Source organism: Sceloporus undulatus, chromosome 1 (genome assembly GCF_019175285.1).
Source record: "Sceloporus undulatus isolate JIND9_A2432 ecotype Alabama chromosome 1, SceUnd_v1.1, whole genome shotgun sequence".
In the NCBI taxonomy this organism is placed as follows: Eukaryota; Metazoa; Chordata; class Lepidosauria; order Squamata; family Phrynosomatidae; genus Sceloporus; species Sceloporus undulatus.
In genome coordinates, this window is record NC_056522.1 from 253,427,814 (window position 1) to 253,451,088 (window position 23,275).

At 43.5% G+C, this 23,275-nt stretch overlaps 2 protein-coding genes across 3 annotated transcripts in view; one reads left to right on the forward strand and one right to left on the reverse strand.

Annotated features, from left to right (window-relative positions):
• ACY3 (aminoacylase 3) overlaps positions 1-5,080 on the forward strand; it is a 17,463-nt gene extending 12,383 nt beyond the window's left edge. The window contains exon 7 of one of the 2 annotated variants that reach the window (XM_042446180.1): positions 2,682-5,080. In XM_042446180.1, the coding sequence (XP_042302114.1) occupies positions 2,682-2,867 (186 nt within the window). In that variant the 3' untranslated portion in view covers positions 2,868-5,080. Of the gene's footprint in view, positions 1-23; positions 2,085-2,681 lie in introns of those variants that run through there. The other variant, XM_042446179.1, reaches the window with a different exon arrangement.
• Positions 3,735-22,373, reverse strand: CABP4 (calcium binding protein 4). Its single transcript, XM_042458805.1, has 6 exons — positions 22,140-22,373; positions 13,296-13,326; positions 12,151-12,294; positions 8,393-8,502; positions 5,028-5,175; positions 3,735-3,763 (listed from the first exon to the last, which is right to left on the reverse strand). The coding sequence occupies exons 1-6, from the start codon at positions 22,371-22,373 to the stop codon at positions 3,735-3,737; spliced, it is 696 nt and encodes a 231-aa protein (XP_042314739.1).
• Positions 22,374-23,275: the final 902 nt, after the last annotated feature.

Sequence of the window (23,275 nt, forward strand, 5' to 3'; positions counted from 1 at the left end):
CATACTTAAACAATTCATCTTAGGATAAAGATTTCCAGCCTCTGAAGCCTGGGGACCCTATTTTCCAGACTCTCGATGGAGAAAATATTCTGTATGAGGGTGATGATACCACCTACCCAGTTTTCATCAATGAGGCAGCCTACTATGAGAAGAAAGCTGCTTTTTTCAAGACAGAGAAACAGACATTGTCCCGACCTGCCTTGCAGAAGGAGTTTTAAATCAGTCATGGTCTCTCATGGACAGCCAAACAGTATATCCTATAGAGCAAATTGAAATCCATAAGCCACTGCTGTATGACTTACTCAGGAACCTTTATGCAATCAATTAGTCAGTCATATTAATCAGACCACAGTTTATTGCTGGAGAGAGCTTTTATCCAATGTTTATGCCATGTGATGCCTAATTCTCTAAAGCAGCAATAATCTGTAGAGTTTTCATCCAAAGAACCTGCACTGGACCAGTCTCCAACATATTTTCTAGCTTTGCTTTTTTATATCAGTTGGGTGAAGTGGTTGTGTTTGGTTAAGTGACTATATTCCAATAGCATGAATTCTGACTGCATGGACCTAGATTCTGCAAGACAAACATGCTTTTAGTGCAGCCTCAGTCCCCCCCCCCAATAGCTCTCAACCAGTGACAGGGATGATGGAAAAGATAAGATTATAATCTTTTGTGTGCTTGTGTGAGAGAGACAGAGGATTCTCTCTCAGTTCTAAAACAGCACTTTAATCCTGTCAGAATTTAGGCAAGTCAACTGCACTGGAATTTTCCCTTCTGCTGCTGCAGAAAGACTTGAAAGTTCAATGTACCAGAACTCTGAAGAGCCCCTCAAGCATTTCAAAACTTCAAGGGGAGGAGGGAAGCATTTTTGCAGACTTTGAAGACTTTGCCTATAAAAAAAACCACTTGTATTTGTTGTTTTAACTCTGTTCCTGTCTGACTGTTGAGCAAACAAGAATATACACAGAGGTGTTCCTCTAGCACTAGACAATTATTATTTTAGCGCTTTTGGATCGGGATTCTGCACTCTGATAATATGCTTCATTTTCAGTTGCTGACAAAACTGGTTAGATGTTTAAGAAATGTCATATATTTTGGAGAATTGTTCCTTGTGTCAGAACAGCACAAGACAGGGGAGCTATAGACCATAAGAGATAGATGTGCTGTTCATAAGAAATGGGATTGACTCTGCATACAGTTTGTGGGTGGTAGTTGTTAAAGAAACAAGTTGTAGTCTTAGAGTTGTTGTATATTTTCAAGTAGTTTCCAACTTATGGAGACCCTAAGGTGACCCTATCACAATTTTTTTTACACGATTTGTTTGGGGAGAGGCTTGCCTTTGCCTTCCTCAGAAAGAGTGTGACTTCCCCACAGTCACCCAGTGGATTTCCTTGGCTGAATGCGGATTCGAAGCCTGGCCTTCAGAGTCAGTCCTATACTCAAACCATTATATCATGCTGGCTCTGAAGACTGAGAGTACTCCTCAGATTAGCCTTCCATCTGGATGTCTAAATTATACCTATGACCAAGGCCTTCTTAGGCTGACATGCCTGCCATTCTCATTTCTCAGGAGATCTGCCATGGCTATGGTAAATGTAAGCCTTATTTACATTTTGAATAGATTATTACAAAGTGCTGTATACAGGGTAACCTTTGAAGGGTATTTGGAAACTTCAATTGGTGCACAATATAGACTAGCAGAGATGTTAGAAGACACTCATTCACGGCCTTTGAAGTCCTCTATGGTTTGGGTCCAGGATGCCTAACTTCCACCTCTATTGTATCAGCCTGCCTGCTTGTTCAGAACAGTCATAGAAGCCCTTCTGTGTATCCCATCCATGGTGGGAACACACTTGGTGAGGTTGAAGCACAGGACTTTTTATCCGGTTATACCATTTACAGTGGAACATTGTGCCCCATGATATTCTGATGACCTATTATCTGATTGCCTTCCATCATCTTATGAAGGCATTTTGTTTTTGGCAGGGAATTTGCCATGTTGAAGTAATTTTACCTGAAAACTGTATTTTATGTTCCATGCTTAGAATCATAGAATCGTAGAGTTGGAAGAGGCCACAAGGGCCATCCAGTCCAACCCCCTGCCATGCAGGAAATCACAATCAAAGCATCCCTGACAGATGGCCATCCAGCCTCTGTTTGAAGACCTCTAGGGAAGGAGACTCCACTACACTTCAAGGGAGTTTGTTCCACTGTCGAACAGCCCTTACTGTCAGGAAGTTCCTCCTAATGTTGAGGTGGAATCTCTTTTCCTGGAGCTTGCATCCATTGCTCCGGGTCCTAGTCTCTGGAGCAGCAGAAAACAAGCTTGCTCCCTCCTCAACATGACATCTCTTCCAATATTTAAATAGGGCTTCTCTCTTGCATTTCTATTGTTGCTGTATTTTGCTATTGTGCTGTATCAACTGTGGTAAGCCATGTTGCACAACACATATGAACTGAAATGGTAGACTTGATTAAACTCCCACCCACCCACACCACACACACACACACACACAGTCTGCAGTGATCCAACAGCTATTTCTAGGCCAGGTTTAGAAAGAGTTTAGATGAGGCCTGACTGCATATGCACATGAATCAACACCCACAGACTCCTAATATTTCCACAGGGATGAAAAGAAGAAGAAACAAGGAAGCTATGCTTGTTATCTTTCCTCCAATAGGTTACATATGGGATTGTTCTATGCTCAGGCCATCTAAGCAAGGCCCACTGCTGTCTGCTCTGCTTACTGCTTGTGGTACTCTGGAGATCTCAAAAAGAGACGTTTCCCAACCCTGGATTCCTAAAGAGGAACCACAGCTCACTGCCGGACAAAGGCCAGAAGAAAATAACCACTATGGAGGGCTAATTGGGACCCTTCTGGTTGGAGATACTGGTAACTAAGTCTGGGAACATTTAAATGAAGGCTATACTGTTTGCTAGCATGAGCTATGTTCAGAAATATCTCATTGGAATGGTGTTGTTCTGTCTGTTCAGCAAAACATAGTGTGACTTTGGTTCAATTGATCACAATAAGTGTACCTTGGTGGATGGGATGAATTGCAGGGCTCCTTTTCTTCCTTTCTCCCTTAAAGCCTCTGCATAGAGGACTTTCATTCATTGGTTTTATCCCAGAAAGAGGCATATTTCATCACACAGTTCAGGAGAATATTGACATTCTTGGAAAGAGGCAGTGAATGCTAATTACTTCAGTGAAATTCTCAGACAAATCTGGGCACGTGAAGGAAGCCTAGGATCACACAAGAAGCTGGATACAGAAATATCCCTTGGCCTTTACCTCTACCTTTGAGTTATGGTTGGGAGTGCTTTTCCATGCCTGGGGATTTTTTTTCCAGGCTTAGTGGTGTGGGCTGTTGGATGTTTCCCAATTCAAGGGTGAAGAGATTCCCAGGGGAATTCTCAAGATATGGCCTAGCCAATTTATCTCAAGGCAGGGCAGCTTTTCTTGAATATAACTGGCAACTGGTTGCTTGTAAAATACTTTGTACTCCCTTGGAGGTGGACTTAAACTTGTAATTATATTTTTTACATGGTTTTCAGAGTAGCCTATGAAGGATCCATGTTTCAGAGAAGAGAAGTCAGTCTTCTGTGGAGTGATGCTCCACAATTCCCAGGAGGTGAAGAGCCATCAAAGGGCAGCCATTGTTCTTCTGGTCACCAAAGAAGATCAGTAGTACTGGAAGTGACGATACCACCCCTTCCTTTCCAGATCTGGTTACCTGATTGATAGCATCATCACAAATTCTGAAAGAACAGGGAAAAGTGAATCAGACCCCAGCCTTGAGTTTCTCATCCTCAAGCTCTCCTCAGTCTTTTTTTTATGTGCCAATGGAGCAAACATTGGTGATGGTGTGGTTAAGAAACACCAGGGGCACCACTAGGAGTGCATGCAGGGTGATATGTGAATTAATATGCAAATAAGCATTCAATTATCCTTCTGTTATCCCTCTTCATGTAATTTTGCAATGTGGATTTTTAGTCAAAACAGGCATACAAAAATGTACACATGCTTGTCAAAAGAAAATTGCACATGTTTGAGGGAAATTGGATATAAAAATGCATTATAAATTGTATGTGTACAAAATGTACATTAAAATGTGCATGAACATTTTAATGTAAATTTTTAAGAACTTAATTTTAAAAATAGATTTTTTAAGAATAGATCAGGAAACAGGATTGAACAAATACGTGCTTGAAAAAAAAGTAATTATAAAAAGTAAAACTGACAGGATTGTGGATCCCTACATGTAGAAGTATGTGGGATAGCAGAGGGAAGATGAAAGTCATGGTTTATGGTAGGGATAGGGTTTATGGTCTGGGAAAGGGGAGACCCAGACCACACATAGGAGTTTATCGCACAGGGAAAATTGGAAGTTTAAAAGCATCAGATCCCATGGATATCCAGCATATTAGGCACAATTGTGCAAATGTTTTCACACGACGTTGTGCGCAAACCACTTAGAATCCAGCAAGAAAGTGACATGAATCAGGAAATAAGCATTTTCAGGTCTATGTGTGAACATAATTTGCGCATTTGATCACTTTTTCAGGATTCACACGCTTTTATCATTATCAAGATAGAAGTACATTTGGTCCTGTCATGAGAAAACCATTCGCATATTTGTGTGCAATCTTGGATTCTGTATGGGATAACAGAGCTTTACATGTAAAAACCTTTTGCGCAATTGTCAGTTAATAATGGGTTCTCACAATTTTAAACTTCCAGTTTTTCCCCATGTGATAAACTCCATAGGCTTTGCACAATACGAGCAATGGAATCAACAGCAGGCTAGCAGCCATGTGGTGTAGTTTAAAGTGATGGAAAGATACACACACACACACACACACACACACACACACACACACACCATCCTCCTGCTTTGGGTAATGGAGTCACACACACAGCATGAGGAGCCACTCCCTAGCCCCCATATTGCTGAGGGAGGACACTGCAGTCAGAAATAGGTCTAGGTTTTATGGCAGGAAGGAAGACACTCTGTTCTCTCACCATCAAAGTCCACACTTCCATCACCATTGAGATCAACATCCTTCAGCATCTCATCCACCTCCTGGGCCTTGAGTTGCTCTCCTAGTAGGGCAGTCACAGCCTGGCGCAGCTCTGCCCCACTAATGGATCCATCTCCATCTGTGTCAAACTTGAAAAGGAGGGAAATATGTGAAGGCCTGGTTATATGCTTTCCATCCAACTCTAATGTCTTACTTTCTTCTCCAGTCCATTTTTTCCTTCCCATATCCAGGTTCCTCCCCTTCCTTTTTTTCATGCCCAGCCACCCTGCTCAACCCACTCCATCTCTGATGCTTTTTTCTATTCTGGCATAGCATTGGGTCTTGGCTTTGGATGCCTACAGCAGACTGGGATCCTACTTTTCACTGGGATATAATCTCAGAACCTTTCTGTACATAAATTGAAATATATGTGTGGTCTCGGACAATTATGTGCATCTTTTCTGCTCCACTGGTATTCTCTCTCCTGGTGGTAGGTGGGTGGGTGAGTCATGCAGGAGAGACTCAGGCAACTGGTTTAACTGATGTGTTTGTTTATTGTCCCCTTCTACATTGTGGGTGTGCGGCAAAGAGAAAGAGCTCCCATAATGCTATAAGTCATAGGTGTGGATGTGAAGCAGGGCTAGCCCTACTATTGGGCAAAGTGAGGCAATGTCTCAGGTGGCACATATGGGAGTAGTATCTCCCTCCCCAGTCTAACTGAACCCTGGACCTTGGAGGACACTGCTCTCTCTCTCTCTCTGTATGTCACACTGCCTCACCCTCACCTGCTAAGCTACCCTGCTGTTCTCAGATCTTGGTGGTGGATGCTATCCTGTTCCTAATGTGGAAGTAAGATCATGCTGCCAGTCCACTCAGGAAGAGACTGTCATCTTGTCCTTTGCCTCAGGCAAAATTTTTGGGGGTGCAGGGGACTGGTTCTGGTATGAAGAGAGCTTGTATCTCATGTTTATATGTCAGGTGTACTGGATCTCCTTCCAGTTATACCAAAAGTTTCTTCTTATTCCTAAATGATTCTCTACCTTAACAGTTTCTCCTTATTCCTAAATGATTCTCTACCATAAAACTCAAAGCTCTGTGAAATGTTAATATATGTCTCTACATTTAGAATCTCGTACTTGCACACAGAAGATCAAAGAAAGATACCATAGACACAGAATGAGGACAAATGTGTACTTTTGGACATGTGCTAGCTGTCCCTGTGACATTTTAGGGCTTCTACAGACCGGGCCCAGAGCATCATGATGGCGCGTGCCCTTCCAGACGATGCACACCATGATTACGCCTCTCTGGTGCTGTATCCACATGATGCAGCACCGAGGAGGCATTACAAAGCCATGGCAAAAAGGAGACGCTTTTGGTGGCTCCTTTTTGCGCTCTCTGGAGGCCAGATCGGGACCACAGCGTGCAGTTGCTGCGGCCACAATCCGGCCAATAAAGGGGTGGCTACATGCCGCCCATCTGTACAGCCCCATAGTCATCCTAAATGGTCACCCAGGAATGTATACAACACAGATAACAGGGTTTTCCCCACTGTTTGGTCAAAAGTTAATTAACAGTGCTGTCAAAAGGAATTGCTGTTCACATGTCTGAAAACCAGAGGGCATTGTATTAAAACATCAAATGAACTCAGATAATTTCAGTATAGCAATAAATCCATCATAGGTAGTCAACCATTTTGCCAGCTATAATTACTAATTATTATGGAAGCTGTGTGGCTGCAATGGCTCTAACCAAACCCAGGCCAGATTTATGATTCATTTTTTCAGACTAGGATCTGGCAAACACAGAGATGTTTTTATACACTTAGCAAGATTGCTTCAGGATCCTGAAATGTTTGAAAGAAGATGTAGCAATTTTTCCTCTAACTTGTGTTAAGTCACATAGCTAGTCCCCCAGGGTCTGAAACTACCACATGGTTTAGAAACAAGGGCTGAGATCCTGCATCAGAAGCTATAGTGAGTAACTTTATGATGACAGAGCTATGCTGCTGAAATGATATTTAACCATGATAGTGACAGTGGACCAAGGGGCACTGCACAAGACGTCCTGTTGTACAATGGAAGCTCTCATTGCACAACAGGACACATTGCGCACCACCAGGATGCTAGCCACAATATTTTGTGTTGATTTCTGTGAGGGTGTCCTGGGGCTGCAGGATTTTTCACATCACCCTTTCTGTAGAGAAAGACCCAGCCCCAGAGAAGAAGAGCTGCCAACACAGCCTTCTGTGGAAATGGATGTTGGAAATGTGTATCAGGACTCTTGTGAAATGGCCACTGCTAGCTCTACTTTTGCCATGGTCCTGATGGCATAGCTGTGTCTCCCCTCCTGAGAGTATGAACATGGACAAATGGAATAATTCTACCTTCTGTGTTCATAAGTTGATTTACAATGACATCATTTTCCAACAGGATGCTAACTAGAATACTTTGTGTTAATTTCTGTGAGGGTGTCCTGGAGCTGCAGGATTTTCCACACCACCCTTTCTGCAGATAAAGACCCAGCCTCAAAAAGAAAGAGCTGACCAGACAGCCTTCTATGGAAACTGATGTTGGAAATGTGATGCAGGCTAAAAGCAGGAGAGCTGAGAGAGGCGGTGGATCTACAGGATAGAAAGCCCTCCTGTTTTCTTGATATGGCAGGAAGGATGTGGAAGGGGCATTACACTATCTTGCAGCTGGTATAACATCTTTACCAAGAGGAGGATTTTTTAAAAATAAAATCATCAAAAACAATCAATGAGAGGAAAAGTATAGATCTCTCCACTTTCTGACCTTGGGACCTTTCCCACAACCCAATTATAGCACTATGATTAACTGCCATGGTTTCAGACTATGGGATCCTGGGAAGAGACATTTAGAATTCTCAGCTAGAGAGTTCTAGTGCCTCACCAAACTGCAAATCTCAGGATTCAATGGGATGCAAGTGGAATCATAATGCTTTAATTGTCCAGTGTGGGGAGGGCAGCTCATGCCAGAAGGCATTATTCCCTGGTCTCCTGCACAGTATTTTGTTAACAGTCCTATTCTGTGTACTGGTGAATTAGGATCAATGGCTTTTTTTGACCTATATTTGGTGTCACAATAATGGTTATGAGACATAACTCTATTCTAGTAGTGAAGAAACAGGGTCTGAATGTTTTTACCCTCACCAAGGCCTACTGTGCTCTAGGTCTAGTTGACATCCACACATCTAGTCCACATTTGCATTCTTCTCTATGTTTTACAATTCAGCCTAATGGCAAGGACTACAAAAATATATTGTAAATAACACATTACATAGCACATCATACAAGGATCATTGTAAACTGCTGGATTCTTTCTGTTCATTTTTGCCCTGCCATACCTCACGGAAGGCGATTTTCAGTTCCCTTATGCCCACCATGTGAGCTGTCTCCTCACGTAGCTTTGGGCCCATCATCTCTACAAAATCATCAAAGTCCACACGCCCTCCCACTGTGAGGAAAGAGAAGGGAAAAGGGTCAGTTTCCCCAGGAATGAAAGGAGAAGCTAGTCAGACTTAGAAGCACTGTTATCTGAAGTAGGAAATTATGTTAAAACTCTTATTAAATATACCTTAGCTTTTTGTAAAGTACACAGGTGTCTTCATGTACCATATAAGAGAAAGAAACACTACAGAAAGGTCCAGTTTCATACCTCTAAAATTTCAGAGATGCACATATGTATTAGCGTTGCTAGGTCAGGATTATGCCACACTCTGATATTTTGGGGCCCAAACCTGACACCTAAGGATGACCTCTTGTGGTGTCATAGGAAATGGGCTCTCATTAGAAATATGATGTTGCAAAGGACAGCCCCTGGTGATGCCATTAAGCATGATACATTATATATCAAATACAGTTGCACTCAGTATGGCATTTAAATAAAAACATCATGGATTTTATCACATGGGAATAACCAGCAACAGGGTTCCTTGTGAATGATTTGTTGCTGGTTATTCCCTGATTATTCCTGGGATAAGTCATCTTTAATCGCGATGTGTGTGAAAATCTTCACCACGATTGTGCAAATATCGCTGGATAATGCCTGTTTAAACCCCTGATTTTCCCCATGTGTAATAAAGTCCCATGTCTAGCAAATTAGGGAAATATGTATCTGTATATCTATATCTAATGTTTTGAGGCTGTGTTCACACCCTGAGATTCCTCTCCCTTGCCTTGAGAACTGAAAATGAAGCCCTGAAACTCAAGGTCAGGCTTTGGCCTCTGGCACCCTTTGGAAACTCTTATTTCTGTTTAATATTCCCATTGCTATATAAAATTTCACTGCCTGAGAATTATTCTCCTTCATTGTACCACATGACACTTCTTGTAGCCTGTACTATGTTGGCTTCTGAAGCTGGTATTAGTGAAATTACCATAATTATGTCTTAATAAAGAAATGTATGGGAGTTTAATAAACATAGTGGCTTTTTAAAGACAGGCCTAGGGCAAAATTTTTATTTAAGACTTTTACAATTGCCTCTTTTTCTGCTACCTTTATGGAGCTCAGGTTAGTGGGACTCTGGAAAGAAATAAGTTGGTAACAATGCAGCAATGCTAAGGTAGATGTAGTTCCCTGGCAGTGTGACGCCCTTCTCCTACACGGGACTGCTTGGGGCAATTGCCCCGTTACCCTCTGAAAAGGAGTTTTATGGCTGGTCTGGTTGCACTTTTTATGAATGACTATAATCAGTAACCTTTACTTTGAATCCCCTTTTGGGAGAAAGGTGGGATATAAATCCAATAAATTAATAAATACTGATGAGAGATATAGTGGTGATAGGAGGAAATGACAGCACTAGTATTTCATATAAAGACAGAAATAATAAGCTTAGCAGCAGTATAGATGTGGCTGTGTCATTCAAAATTTAAGTGGATGCTTGCTCTTTTTGTTGAATCTATACAGTCAGTGCTCTGCATTCACAAATTATTTATCCATGGATTCAAGCATCCGTGTCTTCAGAATATTAAAAAAAAAGTTCCAAGAAGCAAACCATGATTTTGCAATCTTAAATTTTACTATCCATTGTATCGTATGTAATGGGACTTAGGCCTCCACAGCTTTGGTATTCAGGGGTTTTTGGAACCAGTGGATACCAAGGGCCCCTGTATTAAAAATTTTATTTCTATAAAAGGCCATCATTCTTTGGTGTTCAAAATAAATGTTACCTGCTGTGGTCTTTGAAATGCTCATAGTATATCATATGCTTATTTATTTCTTTTATTAAAATACTTTAAAATTGCTTTTCATTCTTATGGACATGAATGTGTTTTATAAATATAATGAAAACAATATTATATAATTAAAGCAATAAAAACTCCTAGCCATATCAGCAAAATTAGACTAAAACAGGCTGGATCAGCCAGTTGGGCTGTTTTGGGAAGCAAAGATAGTTCTAGCTGGAGCTGAAACAATTATGGCCTTGGTGCTACTAACAACTCCATTATTCCATAACAGGGGTGCTACAACTGATAAGGCCCTACTCTCTTCTGTTAATGTTTGCAGTGCCTTCATTAATGACCTTAAGTTGAATGTTCCTCTACCCATATACTTTCAACAAATTTGTTTTTGGGGGGATTAATAATAATAATAATAATAATAATAATAAGTTTATTTGTATTTTCCCACTTCTCCCAACAGATCGAAGCGGAATTACAACCAAAAATCTCCATACAGGCAATTATGTCTAAAATACATATCATAAAAACATCACAAAGTATAAAAATTTCAGTTACAGTAATCGCAGGGCAGCAGGCAGTTATGCTGTTATGACCGGAAGTGGGGTTTCCTAAAGTTCTTTATAGAAGGTCAGGTGGGTATGCCTGCCGGAAGAGATCCATCTTTAGTGCCTTCTTAAAGGCATCTAGGGTTGTGATGAGACAGATCTCCTCCGGCAGATTGTTCCATAACCTGGGGGCCATAGCTGTATATGCTCTTTTGGAAGTAACTGTTAGTGTGACCTTTGGGTAGTCTAATAGATACTGCCCTGTTGTCCTGAGGGTGTGGGGTGGATTGTCTAGGGAGAGGCATTCCCTCAAGTAACTCGGGCCCAAGCCATGTAGGGCTTTAAAGGTAACAACCAACACTTTGTATTGTGCCCTGAAGCTAATTGGCAGCCAGTGTAAGGATTTTAGGACAGGTGTTATATGATCTGACCTTAAGGTTGCCATATCCCGCCGGGGGGGCGGGACAATCCCGGTTTGGGTGGTGCCATCCCGGTCCCGGTCTGGTTTGGCGCCCAAACCGGGACGGCCCCGCCCACTGCGGCCACCTCAGCCCCCGTGGTGGCTCCAAGGCCTTGCTGAGGCCTGGGAGGGCTCTCTGCGGTTGGAGCTCCAGCCGCGGAGACGCTCCCTCCCGGGCCCCAGCGAGGCCTTGGAGGCGGCTCCGCGATCGGAGCTCCAGCCACGGGGTCCTCCAAGGTCTCCGCAAGGCCAGGGAGGAGGAGGAGGCCCCTTCCCACCGCAGCGATCAGCGCTATGAGGAGTGGCCCCTGCCTCTTTCCCGGCCTGGGAGCCGGCCGAGGCTTCCTTCCAGACCGGGAGGAGGAGGAGGACGCTTCCCACCACGGCGATCGCCGCGATGAGGAGCAGCCTCCGCCTCCTTCCCAGCCTGGGAGCAGGCCTAGGCTTCCTCCCAAGCCGGAAGGAGGACGAGGCTGCTTGGCACCGCGGCGATCACCGCGATTCCAAGCCGCCCCGTGCCCCTTCCTGGCCTGGGAGCAGGCCTAGGCTTCCTCCCAAGCCGGAAGGAGGATGAGGCTGCCAAGGTTTAAAAATGTAGGGAAAAAAAGTATTTTTTTTCCCAACCTATAATTTTTCTCCATGTATATAAAGTAAAGTCAAGTTGCACTTGTCCACCAAACACCAGACAGAACCTGAGACAGGAGTGGAAACCAGAGAAATTACTACAATATTTTTTTCAAACATATCCACAAGGACAAAATAAATATCAGAAGATGAGGGGATTCTCCTTAATATACAGGGATGATGACACTGAAGTCTATGCAGTTCTGGGAGGAAGTAACAGGGTTTGCCTGGGGCTTCTTCCCACTGTTTTGGGTGTGAGTTTTGGAAAGGAGAACATAAACACACAACTCACTGCGCATTTTGATATGTTGGGAGATTTCAATGAGCTCCATCTCAGTTGGCATGTAGCCCATGGTTCTCATGCATTCTCCCAGGTCTTTGTAACTGATGTAGCCATCCTGGTCAGTGTCAAACTCCTTGAAGGCATCTAGCAGTTCTGCCAGGAAAGATCCAAGAGCATTTTACAGACATGGTACTAATATTCTGGTTTTAACCACAGCTTGAAAGTGTTCTGTTTATTTGTGTGTATGTGTGGACAACTCCTAGGACTTCCAACTAGAATGGCCAAAGACTTTTCCAGGCTCTGTTGTTAGCTTCATTGTTCACACTGGGGAGTCAGAATCCAATAAGGCATGCTATAGTAGAAGAAGGGACCAAAGGATGATGATGATGATGATGATGATGATGATGATGATGATGATGATGGGAGAAAGGGATGATGATAATAATAGTAATAATAATAATATCCCACTTTCCCCTTAAAATTGGACAATGGAAGGAGTTTTCTCTAGATCTGATATAATTGTACTGTAACTTGTTTCCAGACGTCCAAAAAAGCTAGTCTTTATACTAATTAAGGCAAGTAGTAATGCCAATAATGTGAGTTTTAAAACAAACAAAAAAAAACACACAACAGATTCATGTTGTTCATGTGATTAAAAATGAATTTGTTTATGGCAAATGGCAAATCACTATTTCCTTTACTTCATTGTCATCATCCTCATCCTCAACATTTGAAGCCTCTTCCAAAATGGACACTGGAAAGCTGTCGTAGGGATACTGGGAAAAGGAGGTGGAGCTCTGCTGATACTTCTTTTACTTTTACTGCTGATACTTCAGTAAAAAATTGCTTATGTGGTTTTCCTGTCCCCTTCTCCATCAAGCCAGGACCCAACAGCAGTTGATGCCCACTGAAGCTTGTGGGGCAAAATATAAATTCAGCAGAGGCAGAGCCAAGGAATCACCAAAGGTGACACCAACTACATGTAGTTTGGTACTCAGCCTCCTCCCTTCCAAGATCTAACCACCTCTGTGTTGCTGAAAAGATCTGGAAGGGGGAGTAGGAAGGGGCAGTGCCCTACTTGCTGAAAGAAGAGGCCCATCCTTGCCAGGACCCAAACTCCCCATCCCCATCTTCCCACAGTGGTGCCAACTCACCATCCACTTCTTCTGGGGAAAGCTCCCTCTCCTGAAAAAAGAAAAAGAAAAAGGGTGTGGGGAGAAATGAGAGTTAGAGTCCTGCTCTTTTACATTATACACAGTTACCCAGAGGGCAGAGTTAAGGGATCAATGAAGAAACAAGGGAGAAAACTTCATCAGAGACATTAATGTATGTCTTAGGCTGAGACCCTGCATTGTTTCAGCATACCATAAATATTTGCTGGCAGCGTTTTGTTACATAGTCCCTGAACTGAATAACAATGAAGTGTGATGTATCTGGATCAGTGGTCAATGTGCATAGCTGATATCCCATTGTGAAATTTCATTGCACAATGCTCAAAAGTAATGGCTAAAAACAATGTATATTCACATGCAACTATGTGTACTTTAATGTGCTATCACATGTGCAGTTGTCCCACATGTGCAACTCTACTTATGCTAGCATTGGCTGCATATGAGCATTGTGCATATCACTTTGCATGTGTAGCACAACTTATGTCCACAACAGGATGCCAGCCATTGCCTCAGGCAAACCAATTAGAGCCTCTCAGATCCAGCATGCAGGAGGGGATCAAAACTGGGTAAAGGTACCTTTCCATAAGCCTATGCTGGTGTGGATGGCCTCCATAATGCATCCACAGAGAGGTCTATAGCAAGAGCAGGATCCCCAGAAGAGGGGTGTTCCTTCTGGGGATGGGATAGGGATCTCTCAGCTCTGCCTCCTGGAAACTGACATAACTAATTTTCCCATTGTTTTCATTAGGGTGAAGAGCTAAAATGAAATGTCTGGCCAGATTGAAAAGTCCTATAACCTAAGGGTCTTACCCAAGTGCCTCCTTTCCCATTACAATTGCACTGTGTTTAAAAATGCAGTTCAAACAGGATTGCTTTGTTTACTACCACACCTTCATAACTATTGCAGGATTGTAGTGTCTGATATTGCACACCCTCTGCATTGAATTAAGCTCCTCAGTGCACAGATGGAGGTGCCCCTGCACACACACACTGGCTGTCTAAGACAGAGGGATGGCCAGTGAGGGTAGCAGGTGGAGGGGGTCCTTCCTTCATATTATTTCCCTGACCAGGGGATCTGGAGAGTGCAATGGATGCAAAAGGAAGGCCATTGGAGTCTGTACAACGGGGGACGCCAGCCCAACTGCAGTGGCATAGGCCCTTGCTCAACTCCTGGGCTACCCTCCTCCTCTTTCTCCACTGCTGCCTCAGGCTCTGTGCCATGATGTACTCTGCACTCCGGTTGGAGTTTGGCGAGGCATTCTGTGTGTGTGTGCATGCCCACACAAGTGTCCCCTGCGCACCAAGGAAATCTTGGCATGTCTAATGGTGGCACCTTAACATCTCAGATAAGTGGGGACTTTCTGTAAAAACAATGGGAAGTTTCACACTTAAATCACAGCATGACATAAGCAGGAAAGGAGGTCAATAATGGATTTTTTTTAAGTCAAAAGAATTGCTTTTAAAATTATCACCAGCGTAACAACAGAACAGCAACAATATCATTTGGTAGACCAAAAACTGAGTGCTATTATACAAATCCACTTCTACTTTATTCACCTCATGCAATAAGCTCCTAACACTCCCCTGCTGCCCCACCTTCTGTCTTGGGTATTGCAAGCCAACAGGGATGAGATAGGAATATAGATCTTCCTCTTTGCTTATCCCTGACACCACTAAGGCTTCCACCACAAGCACTCCATTTATGGTTCTGGTCTAAGTGACCTTATATCCCTATAGCACACAAGAAAGTTACCTCCTAAACTATGGCCCTTATCAGATGAGTGTGGAACTTGGGTTTCTTCTGCACTGGGCGATTCGAATTCGCGTCATAACGCATGTACTGTCTACCTGGGAGTCCTTCCGTTTGGCAGGATTCAAATTGGCCAATCCGCATTCGCGCGAAGTGATTCAGTGCAGAATATTTTGTACACACGGTGCTCACATGAGGATTGGCCGATTCGTATCGGCCGCCTCGCACAGCTCAGTGGTGCCTGCCATGGGTTGCGACCTTAAACGCTTCTGGGGTGAAAGGGGAGGTCGTCATGACAGCCCGGTAACAGCTGGAGAGCCAGCTATGCACATTAACAATCGCGATCAACGTGCCCGTTACTGTTTCCTGTCTACATTCCTGCTTGTTTTAACGTAACCATGACCTTCCCTTGCAACAAATTAGCAATGCCCGGTTCTGCGTGTGTGTGTGGAGTGTGTGTGTATGTATTCTGGGGGGGAGCAGTTCCAGCGGCTGTCAAAGAGGCTGGATGGCATCTGTCAATGGGGATGCTTGATTAAGAGTTCCTGCCTGGCAGAAGGAGGTTGGACTGGATGGCCTTTCTTGGGTCTCGTGATTCCAGCGGCTTCCTCCTCTCCTCCGGCTTGGATCCAGCCTGGGCTGCATCCCAGCAGGGAACAGGCGCGGGGCCGTAGAATCACGGCGATCGCCGCCGTTCCAGCGGCCTCCTCCTCCTCCCGGCTTGAGAGGCAGCCTGGTGCTCCCAAGCCGGAGGAGAGGAGAGGATGCTGGAACCGCGTTCCAGCGGCCCCCGCGTCTCTTCCCTGCCTGGGATGCAGCCAGGGATGCCTCTCAAGCCGGGAGGAGGAGGAGGAGGCCGCTGGAACTGCCCCCCCCCCCGCTTCCCTGGAACCGGCAAGAGGAAAGACCCACCGGAAGTAAAAAATTGGAATCTGGGGGTCTTGCGCACGGGTTCAGGATTGGGCATTCTACCAGACCCATTCGCACTGAGATCGAACAGAGAAAAAATCCGGATATTGCCAATCCCCTTATCAGCGCACTGGCAACACGCTCCAAAAAGAGGAGCCCGTACGCATTCAGTTCGGCCAGCTCGCGCCTTCACGTGAGTGCGGTGGCCTTCGAATGCTGGTATGATGGTATTTGCGAAATAACGCGAATTCGAATCGCCCAGTGCAGAGACCCCCCGTTCCACACTCATCTGATAAGGGCCTATAGCAAGGGGGTCAAAGAAGGGCTTCCCAGAGGTTGTTGGAATTTGACTCTCGCATTCTTCATATTCTGGCTAGGGGGATGGGAGCTAGAGTTCAACAACTCTGAAGGGCTGCATTCTTCTCCCCTCAGTGTCCTGCTGGGGATGTTTTGGTGCCCAGTTTCTTGGGAACAGTTTTTCACCTTAGACACAAATGCCAGCTATGAAAAACACATATGGCTGCAACTTAGTTCCTTACCATTACAAGCCCCAACTTGCCCTCCCCCTTCTTAATTGTGTCTTAAAGAAAGTGCAGCCAAATCTCCAGTGTTCTTCATTTTATGTGCAGTTCAAGAAATTGCCCACTCCGAATCAGTACAATGAGAGTGAATTCTCTCTCTTTGTCTGTGTGTATGCTAAATAATCCACTCATCCATGGAAAACACAGGATGACCTTAGGCAAGTTACACTCTCTCTGACTTGGAGGAAGGCAAAAGCAAACTCCTTCTGACAAATCTTGCCAAGAAAATCACATTATAGGTTTGTATTAGGGTCGCCATAAGTCAGAATGACTCAAAGGGACAACAACAAAAACATATGCATATATTCTGTTTTAAAAAAAAATAATAAGCCAACATTTTAAGTCGCTGAATCTCTTTCTTTTATATTCCATTGGCCTGTTACAGACAGGCCAAAATAAAGCTGCTTCGAGTCATTTGGAGGTATGGTATTTCAATGATGTATGCGTCCTAAGAGTCCAAAACCCACACCAAAGCCACGCTCTGTCCTAAGGACGGAGCGCCTTTGGTGTGGCTTTTGGACCCTTAGGACTCATGCATCATTGAAATACCATACCTCCAAAGTGACCTGAGCAGCTTATTTTAGCCTGTCTGTATGGGGCCATTCTTACCTCTCCAATTTCCTCAGCTAAAGGTCAGAGAAGAGTCAATCTTTCCAGGCCCAGGAGTGGGTATGCAGGAACCTATTTGTATCTAGTGAATGCATGGTTCACAAGTAGTTTTTCTCCTTAAAAGGATCTAAAAATGAATAATAAAGGCCAAGATGAAGAAAATCAAAAATGTTATTCAAAATAGATGGCTCTGATCTCTACCAAAACAGGATGGAAATACAATGGGATTGCTGTGGTTCCTCTTGGGCCATCCAGTCCCTGCTGGTCAGAGTATCTGTCCTTACCATCTTTATCCTTTTGATGGAGAATTCTGGTGATGAGTGAGAAATAAAACCAAAAATGAGGCCAGTGCAAAACAAGATGAATGTTTCAGCATTTGTGGGAAACAGAATTACAGAATCTCTTTTAAAATCTAAGGAGGTAAAGAACACCTCTCAAATGAACTGAGCATGTTTTTAGTCACAGGGTGTTAAGAGTGTTTAAAAATTTTGAAAATTGAAATGCGTGTTTATGGGAGGAAGGTAGATGGAGTGTTTTAGAGAAGGGCATGGCTAGCTGACTGGAACCTTGGAAGGAGCTGTCCTTCTAGAAAGTGATGGCAACACTGCCATGGTTTACTGCAGGTCTTGCATGTCTAGAAAGAAATAAGTCCCTGACAATGTTCTCTAAGAAGTCATTCCTTCTTGAAAGGAAGCTGATTAACTCAGAGGGAAGCTTACATAATGAATAACAGAATGCTCATAACAACCCTTCCCACTTCCACCCGAGTAATAAATCGCTTCCCAAATTAACCTGCTGAAGGTTGGATTAAATGGATTGGAGGTCAAGTATAGCTCTGCAAGTTTTTTTCTCTGCCACCCCTGTATGAAAAGAAGGCAACTCTTCACAGGCCTTTAACTAAATCTCAAGAGTTGAAATGCTGCTGAGCCAGAAAGCCCTCAGTGGAAACATCTGGAACCCACTCCCAAACAGGAGGAAAGCTTAGAAAAAAAGCCAGGCTACCATTTCTCCAGCCTTTCTCCCCACCAAATGCACTGGCTAATGGGATTTCCTGGCCTCCCAGCAGGGCAAGAGACTTGGGCTATTTATATGAGTTAGTCAAACACGGGCCAGGAAGATTCAGTACAGAGCTAATGATAATCTTGATGGGCATGGTGCCATCCCACTGCTGCTTAGAATCCAATTGGGTCCACTACTCCCCAAATACTGTGGCTCCTGAAACATTGTAAGTATCTGCCCTAAAGTTTGTGTAAGCTTACTGCATCTTAAAAGAAAATTCTGAAAGAGCTTTTAGCTATATCTGCTATATAGTGACAGGAAATAGGCATGCTGGACCTATACAGATAAATGGTTTCTAGTCAGGGTAAGGCAGAGGAAGACCAGTAAGAGAATGTTGTAAAAGTAAGGGAATGTTAGAGGGACTATGTTGTTGGACCTCTATTCCCATCAATCCCAATAGCATGGCCAGTGGTCAGGGATGAACATCTAGTCTATATGTTTTCTACTGCTACTATTTCTCCAAGATTTAGAGTTGCCAGGTTTCCCTTATTATAAGGGATTTATTTAATTTGTGAGTTGGAAAGCTTCTCTCTTATAGGACTGATCAGTGTCCCTTATTATAACAGATGCCCCCTATTTGAAGGCTGCTAGGTGTCCCTTATTATAAGGGATGCCCCTTATTTGAAATATCTACTGAATAAGATACCACCACCACCACCAGCAACAACATATCCTGTATATTTGAGTGAGATTCCTTCATAATGACAGAGATGTGTGCATTCTGTAATTTATGAATGTGGACAAAATGTTAACTTCACAGAGAAATACATGGTTAAGTTAACTGAAATCAATGCTTTCACTTGTTTTTTTTAGGTAGAACACAAATGTGCTAATAACTTCTTCCTGTCTGTCAACCCTACTTGTCTTGAATGTTGACTGCTCCTTATTACTATTCTGAAAACCTGGCAATACTGCTAAGGTTGCATACAATAGACTTTATGTCACATGAGCAATAGGGCTGTCCTGAAAGCACACTTGACTCAGACAAATAATTTTCTCTCCTGGGTCAAAGATGATGGAAAACTGGTTCCACATGTTTTTCAGTGAAAGGCAGCTGTGCAGAGCAAAGGGGTGGCACTGGTGTTTGTGATGTCATAAACCCAGCTACCTCCCTTCCCTGAAGTGGTTTTGAAACTATTTTTAAAGGAATTGTTTGTTACTGTACTTATTTTAATCAGATAGCAAACAATCAAACCCCCACACAAATAGTCTGAACAGCTGAACAGCTAAATGTTACAACCCTATCCCTAAATAACCTGTCTGAAGCATGGGGGTGGTGTGGTAGAGATTGTTGAATCAACGTTTAGATCACGAGGATGGGCATTTAAGACTGACATGACATTCTCAAGGTGGTGGAGAATGCCATATTAATTTCTCAGGAGGCAATTTTGTTTTAATTCTTATTCTAATGCCAGCGGTATACACAGATTCATCTTGTTCCCTCCATCCAGAACTCTACATAACATTTTGATGGTACTCCATAATCCTACACCCATCCTTGCTCAGTTGCATCACTCTCTTCACTTATTAACCTATGGGCTACCTTACTTTCTCCCTTCTCCACAAGTGGGCCTGCAACAACATACTGACATGTGGAGTCCACAAAAGTTAAGGCTCCCAGGCAGTCATGATTTCTTCCAGAACATCCTTGTCCATCCATTGATTTCCTACCCAAGAGCATCCAGTGGCTTCCATGTCAATGGGGCAAGTAATCTACTCTTAGTTTTAACCTAAACTATAAAGGGCCTATGCAAGGTTCTCAACCTAGTTGGGAAAATACAGATTAACACCTTTATCTCTTTTAAAGTTCAGATTAAAACCCAGACAGATTTTACTATCCCCTGAATTGGGACAGATTAACTTGCACTGCCACAAAATAAGTCAATATTCTGTGCCTACTGACCACATCCAGTCCTCATTGGACAGTTCTGGTTTGTTCATCCCTTATTTGCTAATTTTGAGGGGCTCTTCTCTTTTTACCCTTTCTTCTATGAATCTTGAGATTTTCTACTATTGATACCACCATCTGGGAAGGAGTGTGTGCATGTATGTGAGGCCATGCATGTGTGTATGTGTGTGTTATTCAGAGCTTGGAAGGTTACTTTAAAAAATAGATTGTTTCCGTGATCTATTACACTATATCAGAAGAAAGTAATTGTTTGTCACATTGCTTGTTACTTTTCAATTGCTTTGTTATTTTCTGAGAGAATGAGAGAGATGGGGGGGGAGAAAGGGGGGAAACATAGAGAGAGAGAAGGTGGGAGAGGGAGGAAGGAGAGAGAAAGGATTGATAAGGCTGATAAGAGAACAGCACAAAATTAGAAAAATTCAACTCAATGCTTTGCTATAATGCTTCCTTTCAAAGTAGTATATGAATCATAGAATCATAGAATAATACAGTTGGAAGAGACTGCAAGGGCCATCCAGTCCAACCCCCTGCCATGCAGGAACTCCCAATCAAAGCATCCCCGACAGATGGCCATCCAGACTCTATTTAAAGACCTCTAAGGAAGGAGACTCCACCACTCTCCGAGGGAGTGTGTTCCACTGTTGAACAGCCCTTATTGTCAGGAAGTTCCTCCTAATGTTGAGGTGGAATCTCTTTTCCTGCAGTTTGCATCCATTGTTCCGGGTCCTGTTCTCTGGAGCAGCAGAAAACAAGCTTGCTTCCTCCTCAATATGACATCCCTTCAAATATTTAAACAGGGCTATCATATCACCCCTTAACCTTCTCTTCACCAGGCTAAACATCCCCAGCTCCTTTTGTTGTTCCTCATAGGGCACGGTTTCCAGAACCTTCACCATCTTAGGTGCTCTCCTTTGGACATGCTCCAGTTTCTCCACATTCAGGTGGGGCCTGACCAAAGCAGAATACAGTGGCACTATTATGTCTCTTGATCTAGACACTATACTTCTATTGTTGCAACCTAAAATTGCATTGGCCTTTTTAGCTGCCACATCGTACTGACTCATGTTCAACTTGTGGTCTGCTTGGACTCCTAAATCCCTTTCATAGTTTTATTCAGTGAGGTGTCCCCCATCCTATATCTATGCATTTCGTTTTTCTGCCCTAAGTGCAGTACCTTACATTTCTCCATGTTTAATTTTATTTTGTTAGCTATAGCTCTTCTTTTTAGTCTATTCGGGTCATTTTGAATTTTGATCCTGTCCTCTGGGGTATTAGCTATTCCTCCTAATTTGGTGTCATCTGCAAATTTGATAAGTATACCCCCAATTCTGTCATCCAAGTCATTGATAAAGATGTTGAATAGCACTGGGCCCAGGACAGAGCCCTGTGGGACCCCACTGGTCACTGCTCTCCAGGATGAAAAGGAGCTATTGTTGAGCCCTCTTTGGGTTCAGCTGGTCAACCAGTTACAAATCCATGTAACAGTTACCTTGTCTAGCCCACATTTTACAAGCTTGTTTGCAAGATTGTCATGGGGAACCCTGTCAAAGGCCTTACTGAAAGCAAGATATACTATATCCACAGTATTCCCTTCATCTACAAGAAACAGTTACTCATTACACCTGTAAAGTAACTTCACTTTCCCTATTGTGTTACCTTTGAAATAAAACTTCATCACATTGTCACTGTTGAAAAAGCTAACTAGCAAACAATTGTGCTATTTGTAACTTGTTTCATCCATGGTCTGGTACCATTTCAGCTGTATACAGGTTCACACTCAATGAATTTACTATTGGTATATAGGACATTGGGGACTTACTTCTACCACTCCCCTCCCTTCCTCTACAGCAGAGATAGGAATTGTGTGGCCCTTCAAACACTGTTGGACTGGAATCCCCAGCATTTTTCATTACTAACTATGCTAGCTAAGGTTACTAGGAGTTGTTGACCAACAACCTCTGATGGGGCACACTTAGTTCACCCAAGTGCTACAGACATGGGCTCCTTACCTTGCCAAAGACGGTGTTGAGGAAAGGCGAGTAGGTCTTAATAGCAGCTGCATAGGGGTCAGCTTGATGCTTCTTGCTGTGCTTGCGCCCTTGGCCAGACTGGGTGCTTCGCCGTGATTCAGAACCAGGGCTTCTGCTGCCTTTGGACTTGCCGTCTTCTTTAGGGGGCTGCTCTCCTTCCTCTGCTTTGCCCTTGGCTGGGCCCTCCACTTCCCCCGACTGTTTGCGTGGCATGGGACAGGTATGTATCTCTGAGATGGGCACTCGTTGAAAGACTTGTAATATAAAGGCTTAAGAAGAAGTACCCAAGCAATCCTCTTATACTTCCCTCCCTCCCAAGGAGAAGCTGGGCGAGAGGGAAGCCAATTAGGAGGAATTATCATAAAGATACTAGTGCTGGCTTCAGCCTGTTAGAGCTGCTCTTACTCATGGCTTCTACCAATAGACCTTCTTAAATCTTTCCTCTCTCCCTAGTTCCTATGTGGGAAAGGCCATAGCCAAGGGGCAGAGCATAGACTCTACAGGTGCACCAGCTTATGCAATGAGCCACTCGGCTCCAGATAAGCATTTTCAAGGAGGGCACCTCTGGCCAAGAGGACAACCAGCAGAAGACCCTTTCTTGTCTGAAGGAAAGGAAAAAGACATCCCCCACCCCTGCCCTTTTCCACTGGACTGCCTCTGGAAGCTTAATTCCATTCTGGTGATAGGATGGTTGCACCTTCCACAACCAGTAAGGGTGGCAGACCACTTTTGGGGTACAGGAAAGGCCATATGACAGTTATGTCCTTCAATAGAAGGCCAGGGGTTCTGGAGGAATGATTAGGAAACCACCACTGCTGCTACTACCCATTCCACAGCATCTTCTGATTGAAGCAGCTGCTTCACTCTACCAAGGGAGTGTTCCCACTTGGCAGATAAAACGGATTATATTGGCGCGATTCTGATTCGAATTATGTTCCAGGAATAATTCGAATTTTTCCATTGTTTCCATTACAAAAAGGGGCAAATTACCTCGATTCATTTAGACCCTGTTTTTGTTCTCATTTATTTTAAATCACTTTATTTTAAAGCAGATTAATTTGCTCCCTGTTCCCATTTGTGTCTTCAAGCTGTCAATCAAGTGTGTAGGCTTCAGA

Bases quoted from the DNA above. Each gene is read 5' to 3' on its own strand.
- CABP4 (XM_042458805.1), bottom strand. From the start codon at position 22,373: ATGCCACGCAAACAGTCGGGGGAAGTGGAGGGCCCAGCCAAGGGCAAA. The intron at 13,327-22,139 runs GTAAGGAGCCCA...TTCTTTTTTCAG, and splicing joins TCAACACCGTCTTTGGCAAG to GAGAGGGAGCTTTCCCCAGA. The intron at 8,503-12,150 runs GTGAGTTGTGTG...CTTTCCTCACAG, and splicing joins CCAACATATCAAAATGCGCA to TGGGAGGGCGTGTGGACTTT.